This window comes from Chaetura pelagica, unplaced genomic scaffold (assembly GCF_000747805.2).
Source record: "Chaetura pelagica isolate M959 unplaced genomic scaffold, ChaPel_1.0 scaffold405, whole genome shotgun sequence".
Taxonomy (NCBI): Eukaryota; Metazoa; Chordata; class Aves; order Apodiformes; family Apodidae; genus Chaetura; species Chaetura pelagica.
In genome coordinates this window covers 1,635,004-1,650,023 of record NW_009953489.1, presented here as the reverse complement: position 1 = coordinate 1,650,023, position 15,020 = coordinate 1,635,004, and the positions used below count along the sequence as shown (strand labels likewise).

Here is a 15,020-nt window from a genome sequence, read left to right as displayed (position 1 = left end):
ACCGCTCTGTCTGTCCCCAAGCCCACCTGCCTGTAGCCACCTGCCCTCCCTGTCAGTCTCTGAACCTGCCTTCTGCAGCAAACAACTTTAGCAACTGGAGACTCCACTATCAAACTGGCAGCCTCTTTCTCCAGCCTGGTCTAACACACCTGCATCCAGCCTCTCCCAGGGCCCAAGGAAGCCTGGCCAGGCAAACAGGAACTGACAGGCAACACTTGTTCCCCAACACAGGCACCTTGGGCAGGAGGCACAATCCTGCAGCTGAAACATACAGCTCTGGCAGCCCAGTAGCTGCAATATGGCTGAGCTGTTTAGTACCAGAATTCAAAACTAGGCAAGACTGAATTACAGAGGTTTGGGAATTGACAATTTACAAATTAAGAAGCTGGATACAAATAATCCTGTGAGTAAAATCCAACAAGCTGCTTCCTGTTCCTTGTACAATTTCAGGTGGTACTGTACACAAACCCTCAGAGGACACCTACCTGACAACTCCCAGTGTCACTGAGGACCTGGTACTTGCCAGAGCAGAGAGGCTAGGATCAAGCAAGTGAAACTAGAACCAGCTGGTAACTGTTCTGAAACAGCTCACAGGACAATCCAAAACACACAACCAGCACTGCACTGGGAAGAATGGCAGAAGATCTGGACAGGAACAGAAGCAGCATGTTGGAACAAAGGGCAGATGGAAAGGTGACATCCCACAGAGCTCCAGCCCATGTACAGTGCCGAGCTAAGTGCGGCTGTGTGGTGCTTCATGCAGGGGGAGGCTTTGCATGCTCAGTGTCCACACACACAAGCAGAAGTGCTGAACATTCACCAAGTGCCGTACAGACCGCAGGAGCATTCCCAAAATTCCAAGTACAGGAGCAGGCATCCTAACCAATGCAAACACCACTGTTCAAAGACAATGAAAGAATAAAGGATAGACCATTCAAAAGGAGCAGAGAAGAAAAAGTTTTCAGAGAAGCCAGAGACAGGATCCTTCTGCTGAAATGCAGCATCAGAAGAGTCCTCAGAGAGGAAGACTGTATAGTGTCGCATGGGCTTTACAAGGCTGAGGGAAACAGGAAGAGAAAAGGAAGTTACCAAGTTGTCACATTCAAAGCTCCAGAGGAGAAAGAAACCAAGTGATTTGAAGGCTTGTAAGTTATATCTGAACATGACTGACTGCAAAGAGCAGGCAGAAAACACAACTCTTCTAAAAATGTCCAGGTGCTGTCTGGTCAGAAGGGCACAGAGACCTGCAGTCACACCCATGAATTTGTTAGCAGTGGAACAAAAATCCTTTCAGATGAAAACTTCTTAAAATCAGATGTGTCTCTGAAACAGACCTCAGCTGTAATTAAAAACATACAAACCAACCACACAAAAAACTACCCCAAAATAAAATACCCCAAGCACCACCAAAACCACCGCATCAGTCTTTTGACAAAAACATACTAGTCATCTTTCATTTTATACACAAGAGGTCCTATCTCCAGGATTTGCTCTTGTACCTAATGAAGACAATGCTTAAATGTCGTGAATGTAAAATTAACTGTGCAGGCCTAGAGGTCTGTGTAAACATACACTGACTGGGGGATAAAAGCTTTCTGAATTTATGTACATTTTCCCCCTATTATTTGTTACAGCTATCAGATGCTTCAGTTCATTTTAACCAAAAACCCAGTAAATTCCTGCCTCCTGCATAAAGTAGAAGCCTCTAAGATTCACTGTTTCCACTGGAGCAAATTCAGAAATGGCTATCACTGCTTAAAACAATTAAATGCACTATCAGCTTTAGTAGAAGAGGAAAGAGTACAGGAGCAGAGTACTTAAGCAGAAATACACTGGAGTTGAAGAGTATGAAGAAAATATTGACAAATATTGCCTCATTTGTAATGCTAAAATATCCTAATTGTTAGCAAAGAATGAACTAAAGGCCACTCCTCATTCTCCTCTGAAACACTGAAGCTCTGGATGGCAAAAAAGCTTATAGAAAATATATTCTCACCAATTAAATATTAAGACAAATGCTTCACAAGTAACTGAAAGCAGTAGCAGCATGTTTGGATGTACCAGTACTAATCAAGAGGCCTCTACACCACAGCCCATTGCTTTTCAATCTACTAAAAGTCAGGGAGAACTTTGTGTAGAGGCACCAAAACTACATGCATTTATAATAAAATGTACTCAATTTTAGCAGTTATTTTTCTTATTTATTCTCCCCATTTCAGTTCTGTTCCAGTATATCAAAGTGTGCATGAATGGAAATGAAAAAACCTAAGAAAACATCTTTTAACTGGCATTATAAACCACCTTTATGTGTCTTATGGACCAAACAAGGGGTTGATGAACACTGATAGATGTTGCTAGAGAATATCATTCACAGGGCTCCTTCCTTCCCCAAATCACCAGGACAATGGAAATGAAGCCACAAGGATCATAAAAGCAAACATTGTTTCTAGCCATCCAAATGAGGTCTCTTCATAAACTTCCTCATTTCATCAACCACGTATCACTGATAACATCCTGGTCATTGTACTAAACCCAATCATGGTGAATGACACAAAGCAACACACAACTGAGATGGGAGCCTCATCTTGCTGCTACTGAGGTCCAGAATAACAACTGCAATTCCAGTGTAAGTAGAAGCAGGATCACCCCTGAGCACTGCAGAGCAAGGCAGATGTGTCACAGCACTATGCAGAAGGACTCGCTGAAATCAGAACAGGACCAAAAGCTTGGACAGAAAAAATGGGATTTGTTGCCTTTATAGTATAGACATACTAACAACCTATCTCTAGAGGCACCTGAATTCATCACCAGCCTCCAGTCCTTCAGTGCTTCTCTCTCAATCACTAAATAACTACAGAGTTGTGAAAATCAGCCTGAAAAGATTAGGTCAGAAAAAGAGAAGTTGGACATTGCAACCAACAGCTCAAGAGGGCCTGAGCTGCCACTGTGAATAAATGTTTATTCACAATCAGGTCAGAGCTAATTAATATGAAGTCTAAAATAGTGTTGGCAGTGGATGTAGCTGATAGGGTTAAATCATGGTCTGTAGTACTCCAATTAAAGCTGTTGCATAGCTGTTCTTTTCCTCTCTCCTGCTTTAACAGGCATCCAGAGAAAGGGAGGTGGTGCCACTGAATGAGGAAATATTTTCTATAACATTGTTTTTAAATTTCTTTTTTTTTGTAAATTTTTTTTAAGAAAGTGACTGTTCTCCAAAAACTTGAATTTACATTAAAAAAAAGGCCTTAGGAAAGTAAATAACCACTTAACATTATTCCAGAAAATCTAAAATTCTTTTCAGAAATCAAGAGTAATATTGAATTTTCACACATCTTGCTGGTAAACTACATGTTTGGTCACTGCATGTAACAAGTGTATGGGTGCAGCTGCCCTTAGAACATTGCCTCTGGTACCTTTTGTTTGTCTTCAGATTATGCTAAATTCAAATGCATTGTGTCTCTGTGCATATATTAAATCAACTGGGTACAAATTATGAAGAAGACAGGATCATGTTGGCTAGATCATCAATTGCACTCCAGTGCAAATAAGATTAAATATATAGCAAGTTAATATGCATCGTTTTGCTGCTGTTGCAAGACTCCTTAAATAAAAGTGGGATCTCATAATTAGAAAAAAGACAGCACTTAAGTTGCACTCTGTGAGAGATTCTGGTCCAAGATAAGGGCTGAACGCTCTAAAATTGTCCGAGTTTAAATTTTTTATTAGCTGGAGGCAGTAGAATCCAAAAAAAGTGCCTATTCCCTCATTAACCCAATTCGGCAACTCTCCTGCAGCCTGCCACCCACCACTTGCTGGGCTTTCACACACAAAGAGCTGTCTCTGAAAAGGCAGGTCACAGCAAGCCCGGCTACAAGGCAGGCGCTGCTGCAGTCGTAGATGGAAAAAAGGATGTGTCCGTCACAGCTCCAACCCTCATCATCTCCACATGACTGCACCAGCTCCTGCCTACCTAATCTCTTAGCTGAGTTATCATGCAGATGACTTGCTGATCTCTTTCTAATGTTTAGTTTAACATGTCTTCAGTTAGCACCAGCATATGACAGTACTGACAGCCGTGGCTGTTCCTTTTTAAATATCATGTCAGAAACACAGCGCAATAAAGCCGGGGCTGTGCTCCGCGGCGCCGCGCGCCATGGCAGCGGGGGCTTCTTTTTTAATGAGGAAGATCTGCATCTCAGGAGCTTTTTTCATGTGTCAGGATGCATGGACAAATCAGCAGCACATCACACTGGCCAAAAATGAAATGCTGACAAATGTAGATATTTCAAATTTAATTGACACCTAAATGTACTTGAGATAGAAAAATATATATATACAGAAAATGTGGGCACAGGGTATGGGAATTAATAAGGAGAGCTCTGTAATGACTCTAGAAGATATTTTGGTTAAGAGAAAATTAAATATGTGTATTGTTTTGTGTTGCTTTTTCTTGATGTTCGAGATTATGGTACAAAAGGGGTACTAGGGCCTTGTAGTCATTATTCTCCTAAAAAGTGCTTTCCAAATTTGAGGGAGGCTTTTAAAAAAATACAGTTTTTTAAATACGAGCAATATAGCAGCTCTAGGGAATGAAGGAATTTGTCCCTCTTAGACAGTAAAATGAAGAGGGATTTGGATGCATGAGCTTTTTCTTGCCAGTATGAAATAGGAGACTTGGGACTGAGGGGATTACCTAGTAACTATTCAATCTGAACAAAGCACAGACCTACCACTGGAATTCCTTCCTGCATATTCCAAATACTCAGCACACCCAAATGTGAGCTAACAGAAATATTAAAATATCAAATTGATTTTAAAGTGTCACTTTGTACACTGTGAATGTTCGTAGGAGGACTTTTTCCACCATTGCCTTTGAAATGAAAATTCAATACCATAATCCTTCTGCTGTCTTCTGCATACTGTTGTGTAGTACAGACTATTTCCAGAAAAATAACATAAACCAAAGGGATATTTTATATTAAAACAAGAAAAACATTCATATCACAAGTCATCTCACTAGGTAAAAAAACACAACAGCTTGTGATCACTACACCCAGTAAAGGCAGGTAACTAACTGTTTACAGCTTTTATGAACTTTTAAGAAATTTCCTAGAAAGCTGGAAATATTAACAAAGAATTGAAATTGGGAACAAACTGGATGACATCTCTGTGTGCTCTGAGATATCGAGATGCGAGGTTCTACAAAGTCATTCCCCATTTTTGTTCTACTACTCATGCCAAGATTCTCCATTTCCCCTGCAGACACTGTATGCCTGTAGAAAGGCAATCTGCAAACATTCTGTAGGCTCACTCTGAAGCAGACAGCAAAAACCAGCCCCAAAACTAAAGTTTTTTGTAATCCACCATACTGGAAGGATGGGAAAGCCAGGAAGACCAGGGTCCCCAAAGGGCAGCCCTGCCTGCCTGTGCTACAGTCCCTGTTTGGCCAGGCCTGCTCAATGTCAGACTGCTCTCCCTATGTTTCTTTTCCACTTGCTGTCCCTTTGCTGGGCATCTGCTTTCTCGGCACCACCTTCCTTGTATCCAGCTTCCCTTCCCAAGGCCATAAACAGTGAGTCTTGTCTGCTACAGCCAGCAGTGCCATCTAATTCCAGCCACCCTTGTTCACCCACGTACTTGCTGGCTTAGCTTTCTCCCCAAGTAGAGATCTCTGCTTGCAGTGATACCATGGAAAACCTTTACCATTCTGTGTGGCAGACCTCTGAGAGCCTGGTTACAATAACTGGAATTTAATGTGCTTTAATAAGCCTGTATCATTTAACACAGCCATCATGCTGACTTGATACTAAATGCAGTGTAATAACACACTATTGCACTGCAGCCTATTTTCATTCATGGGATATGAGGGAAAGCCATTAGCTCAGCTGGAGCACTGACATGGGTTTAGGCAGCCCAAGAGCCTTTTGACATGCTGTTAATTGTGAGCCTGACCCTCTGATTTCCTATTTTAATTTCCTCCTGCTCTGCATGCCCTGGAAGCCAGCTAGCTGGTACTTACAGAAGACAGACCCTAGAGCACTCAGGAAGCCTATTCTACATTTAATAGGAAATCTTGCTGGGGTGTAAAAGAGAGCTCTCGAAAAACTGCCTAGCTGTTAAAAATGAACATCTTATTTCTGTGAACAACTAATTTGTGTTTAAGGAGGCAGGTCCCACGTGTCTAGGATCGCCCCAGGTGGTAATTCAGCATTTTCTGAGCTCTCATCTACAAATTCTTCCTGTTACCTTATAACTAAAAATTTTTAAAACAAATTTAAAATTTTAAATTTAATTACAATTTTGTAAAGATTAATAAACATCGCAAACCTTGAATTATTGATTCAATTGTAAAAAAACCCACTTTCTATTGAAATAGAAAAAAAAGCCACTGAAAATTCTGATGGGGGAAACAACAGTTCTTCTACCGGTTCTTTTAAATGTGATGATTTAACACCAGACACAAGCAATAATCCCGGGTGTTCTATTAAGTCACTTCTCCTGCCTGCCTTGTGTTAACTGAAGACTGATTAGAAAACGAGCATTTATGTTCCCCAAACAACTTTCTTTTCCACACATTAACAAAATTACCTCATGCTACTGAAGATACAAATTCCCTAATATCATAAGAAATGCATTGATAGATCTAACACCTCAAGGGATGCCCAGTTAATGGTTTGCTTCAATGTGTCACTAGCACTAGTAGAAGTTATGTTTCACCAGTCATGTTTATGTTTATTTCTGTCTGATACTGGCTGGAACTGAAAATACATGTTAGTAGGAAGCCACACTGATATGTCAAGCAGCTTTTGAATCCAAATACGCATAATCTTTCATACAAAACACACATAATGGTTAAATTGACTCCATTATCCTTCACTTCTATACAACAGGTCATCATATTGAATATTAATAAAAAAACTTTAAAAAAAAATAGGGACATCTACCATCCTGTGACAGCACAAGCCCTTCTGCAGGATGTTCAATCTGTTCCACAAGAGGGCAACCAAATTCCACTATAAAATGGATAAATAATTCTATAGATTTTAAAAGCGATAATTCATTTTAGCTGAAAGTCAGAATATCTCCCCATCCTAGAGTGGCTGGGAGAAAGTTAGCCAAGCACTTTTCCCCTCCAATAGTGGTGACAGAGACTGGTACAGAGGTGGGAAAAAGGGCTGTTAGAAGAAACAAACCATTTTTCTTTTTATGGGATTTTAGTACCTTCAGATGCAGCAAATATCCTGTAATCTTGGACATCAGCTAAAGCATTTGATGATAAAGCAGGCACAGGCTGGGACATAAACCATGTGGGGTGGCTAAGATGTGAGTGTCACCGTGTGCTGCAGGGAGATCTGAACTGCACGGAATCAGTGCAACCATCTGCAGCCCTCCAGTCTTGCCTGCATCTGTGAGCAGTTCCAGGGACTTCCTATGCTTAGGCTGCACTGCCACAATGCTGGACATACGGAAAACTTTGGAAACCCTGTTGAAGGACAGCATCAAAGATGCTTCAAATGCGTGCAATACCAGTTAAACCTTGTTCAATGACTTGGGAAGTGAATACTGGCTCTGCTGCCTGCAGTTCTTACCTCACTGCTGAGTTGTTTCCTCTGGAGTGCCAAGCAGGTCTGTCCCTACTCTAGCCACATTTCTGACAACACCTTTTTCTAACATCAACTGCCCCAGGCAAAATGCACAGTTCTTAAGATTGCCAAATTCTGAACTGAGAGGAGGCAACCTGCTTTTTCCCACCCTTCATAAGTGCAGCTAACAGCAGCCTCTGTCTCCAGTCAGAACTCAGTGCTGTTGAATCTTCTGTACTTCTGCACAGTTGGTAGATGCACTCTGAAGAATCCAAATAATTTAAAATAAAAAATGCATATTGATGCAGCCTACACGTGTACTTGTCACACACAATAGTGTTTTCTGGGTTATGTTGGTATAAAGTTCAATGTATCCTTTCTCTGTTTAGATATTTCACTTGATGGCCCATTGTTTAACTCAACTATGACAAGGCATTAAGAATATCTGCAACAATACACAGTACTGTCTTCTTTTTGAAAATTATTTTAAATGTGACATTCATGAAGCTATCTGAAAAAAAATCTCTCAGAGGTGACAGAATATACTGTTTGTAGGAACAAGAGATGCTGGAAACCAACACATTTTATGCACTAGCGGTAAACTACAACAGTACAACTTACTTAATTCATCACCCCTGTTTACGTCATGGTCAAATCTAAAGAGATGATAAATTTGCTAGTACAATGCAAGACCTTTCAGCTCCACAAGACTTCACTATAGAGCTCATTACAGACCTTCTGTTAACAGGACTCTAACACACAAGACACAACCCTTAGTTTTGTCACTATAAAACAAACAATTCTGTATCTTCCAGGTACAGTCTGGCAAGAACAGTGGATCTGCAGGGCTGTAGCTACCAATTTTAAATTAAAGTGTATTTCAAAACAACGCAGAAAAGAACAAAACTCCAAAACCTGAAAACTTTCACTAACCAGGCTAATCTGATTATGTCTAACTTGGCAAAACATAATTTTCTAATAAGTAAACCTGGGTTTCTTACTTTTTCAAACTTCCTCTAAAATGTTCCAGGAATTAAAAAACTAGTTTTTTTTGTTAGCTAAAATACTATCTGTAGTATTTTTTAATTTCTCCTTTGGCTAGTTCCAATTCTGAATGCACTGTGTGGTGACACCATCAGAGAGCAGCAGAGCAACCAAGTACTCACTGTTCTGGACTGGAGACTGAAGTCCTTCGTCCTTCCACAGCAATATTGCTCCTGGGTCTCTTAACAACATGAGGTCTTGGTGGGCGAACCTGTTACATACACACACACAGAAGGTATTTCATCAAACACTTCAGAAGTTGGGCAAACACCAGACATAAATAACAAAATATGCATAGTCGATGTTTTCTTACAGGCATCCTCCATTCAGAATTGCTTTTACACGTCTTCATTTTATGTGACACAACAATGTTGCAAATGAATAGAGTATGAATATAAACTACAGGGACCCACAACTTGCCTAAGTACAAAAAAACCCACAGGTTTTTGAATAATATAAGAAATATAGATGCTTGTCACTGACTGTTAGCTGTTAGAAAAACAACAAAATTCTGTTCTACTGTCCTGTTTGGTACAGGCTATATTTCTGATAAAAAATCCCTAATTGTGAGTTTCCCTTTGTATAGTTAGTCGAGAGAGAAAACTCCAAAATCCTCTGTGTTGCTGCACATTATGTTGGAAAGTGGAGTGCAGCACTGACATCATGATCCTTTTGTCCACTTGTTCACAGGAACCCAGCTTTTCAAGTGAGGACTCCTGTGCAAGGACACACTGAAAAAGTTGTACTTAGGATAAATGCTGTAACATGAAAAAAACTTACTCGCCATTGCAAATTTGCTTCTCTTCAGCATCTCAAGACAAACTCTTCCTAGACATGCTATCACTGCCATCCCTAATGTTACACTAGTGTATCTTTTGTTGTACACAGTAACATTCAAGCTTTTCTGTGGAAGATGATGTTGATGCCAATCTAATATTAAATAACATATCCATCACCTTTCAGTGATCAGAAATCAAGCCTAATCTACTTGCATTAACTCAACAGGCAAACAACCTTCACATCACAGAAGGCAAAGTTTATGCATGTACCAGCCTGCACCACTGAGTAAACCTGCTGATGAACTTACCCCTTGGAGTCCAATGTGGGAATGAACATTTGCAGCATCAGGGTCAGGCTGCACAAACAGGCTTTCCACTTTTTATGGGAGTACTACCTTACCTGAAATGTTGTGTGATTTGTTGGCTTAGCTGAATGCTGGTTTCCACAGAAATCCCCAAGGCCCTCAAATAAAGTTAGGAACACAACTCAACTTCTGACCTCCCTGAGCTGGTGCTCCCTTAACAGCCACAATGCAAAGGAGGCTGGTAAAGGCCCACACCTCAGCACTCACTCTGCATAGCTAATACATTTATTTGCCATGACAAATAGATGCAGATTTCCCCCACCTCTGCAAGCTTTTGTTGACACTTTTTTTTTTCCTAACATTGTCATTGCTGGGGAGTGGGGTGTTTCTGGCCTTACTCCCACCCTCCCTGGTACATAAATCTCTAATTTTCTTGCCTAGCAAAAGCCACTGAATCGTGTGCAGTGTTGCTGTACTACACAACAGTATGCAGAAGACAGCAGAAGGATTATGGTATTGAATTTTCATTTCAAAGGCAATGGTGTACAGCAGATATGATGAAGAAATCCAGAGATGTACAGCCACTATTTCTTAGGAAGAAGGGCTTATAAAAAGGTCAGATGTTAAGGTCTTGGAGATCAGTCCCCACACAAGGCTGCTCCTCTCCACAATAAAGATGGCTTAGGAATGTGAATTTATGGCAGGAATAGAAGGATTAAGTTTGTGGCAACTTCAACTGAACTTGCAATGTGGTGAAACATGGGGAAAAGAACAACAGAGCTAATTAGACGAGCTGAGCTGTCAGAGTGCGGCTGAATGGCTCAGTGCCAACAAACAAAAGGAATGGGCTGGCAATCAGCAGGATCGATGAAGAATACTGCTTCATTAGGGCTGATAAAACAGAGAGAGAGAGAGCAAGAGAGACCCAGTGCAAGCCAGAGAGAGCGAGTGCGTGCAGGAGAGAGGGGAGAGAGACAAGAGGAAGCGGGGGGAGAAGAGAGCAAGAAGGAGAAAGAGAAAAGGAGAGGAAGAAAGAAACGTGTGTAATTAAATCTGAGCTGGAAGATGATGTGTAAAGCTGGCTTGTCATCATGCTGTGAACACTTTCACCTTTTAGGTGGTACTCTGGGGGAGTGATGGTGATGAGGGAGAGAGATGAGAGTTTTGGATGGCTGCAGGGGGCCACCAGACCAGTTCAGTGTAGGGTGAGATGCTAAGTAGGATTTAGAGCATTGTTCATGGGGGACTGCAGGGAAAAGCCAGGAATCAAGCTAATTCCTTGCTGCATTTTGAGCCTCACGTAGCCAAACAGGCAAGGTTAAATGCTTATCAAATGCAAAAGTATGTAAGAAATCCAATTATATGAGCACACAACCAAATGAATAAACATCCAGTACAGAAGGGTTAAATGTGCTGGTTACTGTCCCCATCAACTTTATGCGCAATTACTGTATTTTAACTTTTTCTAATTGAATGAAGTTTCCAAATAGCCAGCATTAATCTAAACAGATCTCTATTAATTATAAGCAACAGTCCTCTCTCTCTCTTTCATAATATCACAACTCATTTCCAATACAGCAGAATGTAAAGAACACGTCTGTTCTGCTTCTTTAACCTTCCTTTGGTTTGTGTTTTTGTTTTTACTGTTAGTAATGACTCATTGCAAGGACCAGTGCCCATGGTTTCCTCCTCATAGTAGATACACCCTGCAAACAGCAAGTATTTCTCAAGAATTGTGATTATGTGGACTTCACTGGAAGAGGACCTGGTCTCCTCATTTGGTGCTTGCTGTAAAAGGCTAAATTACTTGCTGATACCCACCTCTGTAATACATGCCAAGACTGAGAGAGGGAAAAGCAGCCTGCACAAAGTATTATTTACACACACAAAAATGTGTTTCAACTATTAAAAGTCAAATAACCATTCTGAACAACAACAAATTTATGTATATTTAGTACAAGCATATTTTGGGGAGTGATTATAATAATTTACATTTATCTTGAATTTCCTCTTGATGAATGAATCATTTCTGTTCCACTTATTGACACAGCTAGATGAATGCAACAGGAGCTTTTATTATTACATTCCCAACCTTTTACCAATCACGTTGGGAGCAAAGACAGTTGACATAAACACATTACAGTGAGGACTATTAATGTACTACAGCTGGGAGATTAAACAGTCTTAGTAGGACTTTGATGTAATAAATTACTAAATCTGAACAACACTGTTTAGCAACTTCTGCACAGAGGAATCGCACTGTGTCCTCATCCACCTGCCAAACACAAAACAAAAGGGCTGTGGAGCACTGTGGGAACCCCACGGTACCCTGGAAAGTTTGGTCCTAGTACAAGATTTAGGAGACCCTCCCAGATCAATTACATTTAAGAGAACACACACAAGCATAGTCAATGCTACCTTTTAAACACAAAAAATAGAAATACTAAAGAGTAGGAATCCATAAAAATTACTCTGTTAAGCTAAACACCCAGAGTTAAAAAGGGGGAGGAAAAGAAACAACATGCTATTGAAATGTAACACAGGAACATGCACCAAAGATCAAATGTTAACACACACCCGAATGCACTTGTTAACTAGTTGCCTGCTCATCCAAAACATGTTTTTAACAAGTTTTAGCAAGATTAGATTTGAAAACTTGCATCTCTCTTTCTTATGCATGTACATGTGTGTATAAGGAAGCAAGGAGTAAGATCTGTTTGCCTTTTGGAGCAATTATATTCATAAAACAAAGCGCTGGATAAAAATAAGCAACTTCCAAGGCTGTTTCTAGAACAACACCTCTTCCAAACTGATAACACTTTCCTGTACTACTGGCGGGGAAAAAAAAAAAATCACTGGTGCAGATCCACCAGAGTTTCCAGTTTTAAAGCCATCTGGCATAGTTAGTATGTAACAATTGTCCTACAGTTAGTGTTTTGAATGAAAAACTGCTGAGATCAGGTATTCCTGCCTAATACACTATAGGTATTGCACTGAAAGTAATTTCTCTGTTGTTCTATGGAAAAGTCACTTGCTCTGGCCAACATGCTGTGCCTACATTTTTTATACTATCTAATTACATGAAGTCCCAGCTAGGATTTTAAATGAACATGAAGCATATATGTATGTCATCCATAATGTGGTACTAATCTTCTACTGCCCGAATACAAACTTTGTTTACTTCTTCTATTCCATTGAGAAAAATTAAGTGTCCCAAATTAATTTAAAGCATAACTTGCAGAGAATATAAACTTTCTCTTCAACTTCTGCTTCCTTTCATATTTGAGTTTAGTGCAAGTCTTCAAAAGCTCACTGGCTAAAAACTTATACCAGCCTAGCAAGAGTTTTTCAGAAATCACCGCAAAAGTAAACACAAATGTTGCAACAACAGCATCAGTTACCTGCAGAACTGACTGAAAGCTGCAGAACTCGTCAAAGAAAAGCAGAATAAATGCAGGTCCCAGGGCTGTGCCGCAGCAGAGAAGAAGGGAGTTTAGGAGCATAATTCACACATTGCTTTTTTGCAAAGTTTGACAATCCAAACTACCAAGGTTTAGTAACGCTACTGAGAGCGGAGTTCAGGCAGGGTTAAGCTGTGGCAGTGAAACAAAACTACCAGCTACTCACGGGCCTAGATGAACGTTGTATCTTTGGAGGCGGTGGCCGAGGTGGACGGAGTCTTTGCTGCTGTATCAAAGTGGAAACTAAATTAAACAGTCACCTAGACGAAAATACCTCTGGTTTTGTGGCAAAAGCAGTATGAATGGATGACAACACCTGATTTACCGTAGCTTCATACTCACCTCACAAAATGTAGGTTTTGTCTCTCCACTACCCCCCAAACAGTGACAGATCTCACGCTCTGTCAAGTGCTACAACAGCAAAGGGAGCTGTACTTGCCTCTTGAGGTAGGCTAAACTCAGCTTATCTAAAACCATAATGGCAGCACCATCAGCACTCCAGACCATCCAAAATTTACTGAGACAACAAAGACGCTCAAGGGGGATTCTTGGACCTCCAGGTCCAAGTGTTCTAGACAACGTTTATGCACATAGAAAGAATCCTGCAAAGCAGGATATTCAAAAAAGCTTTCACTAAAATCTCATGAGTAATTTTAATGCTTGTGAAAACTTCCGGTAAAGCCTTCAAACCAGCAAAGACATTTAAGAGCATGGGAAGAAACCTTACATCAATTAAACTTTTAATACAATTAAAGATAAGCCCATGTTTAGACACCGTACTGGATCAAGGTTTAAATGCATTGCCTAGAGCAAAATGTGTACTGTAATTGTAAAGAAAATTAAAAGCTCCATCCCCAATAGCTCTAATGAAGACAGAACAGTGCATTAAGATGCCTATTTTTGTCTCTCATTTTTTAAATCAGCAGTTGCCCAACTCATAGCTTTGTAGCAGTACTGGAGCTATTCCAGTCTGGTTGCCTTTGACTGAGCCAGCAGCACAACTCTTCACACAGATGGCATCTCAAGGTATTGCCTGTTAGACAAGGAATCCACTGGCAATTAACAAGATTCTAAATAAAACCAACCTGAAGCACAACTTTGATATTGAGAACAAGATCAAAGCCGATGTCCTTTCTGTGGCAGCCTGTGTACACACACCAGCACTTCAAGAGAGAAGATCTCTCACTGAGGAGTACAGGGAATATCCCTCAATGCCTGCTTACCCAGATGACACAACTGCATCACTGTCCCAGCCCCAACACTGCCCCCAGCTTCCCCACTGCCCCTTCCACAGGTAAAACTCTCTCAGCTGTACAAAGGAGGAGCAGGACCTGGCAGTGGGAGCTGCCTTCTTCAGACAGAAGAAGAAAGCTTACACAGATTACTGTATTTCTCTGCAAAAGGTATTCCAGATTCATACCTCAGCAGTTCCTAACTTCCTTCTAGCACAGTCTTTAGTCTAGACTGCAGACATTGCTCCCCAACTATCATCACACTGTGTAATAGTAAACTCCAGCCTACCTGTTTCCACAACATTTGCATTCTCTTCCATCTCTTCAGACTTATCTTACAAATTTCCCATTAAATTCTACTGTTGAATCCATTGGTTCATTTCTTCTGGTTGTGAATGAAGGACTGCCTGCCTGCAAGCATGTATTTGGCTCAGCTTTTTGGGGTGGATGAGGGAAAAAAAGGAAACAAAAAAAGACACATGGGATGGAGAGCTGAGGCCAGAGTGATTCCCTGTGACAGCTTTCCTCTGCATTTTCCAAGAAAGCAAATATGAAAACAAAGAGAACAAAGAAGTGACAGGGTGGCAAGCTGAGGTGGCTGCCATTAGCCCTGCTG

At 40.7% G+C, this 15,020-nt stretch overlaps 1 protein-coding gene across 1 annotated transcript in view; it reads right to left on the bottom strand.

Moving 5' to 3' along the window:
• The window catches only part of DENND1A (DENN/MADD domain containing 1A), a 184,049-nt gene that overhangs the window by 3,750 nt on the left and 165,279 nt on the right, over positions 1 to 15,020 (bottom strand). The window contains 2 exon segments of the mRNA XM_009998932.1: positions 8,750 to 8,838; positions 13,339 to 13,398. Of these exon segments, the coding sequence (XP_009997234.1) occupies positions 8,750 to 8,838; positions 13,339 to 13,398 (149 nt within the window).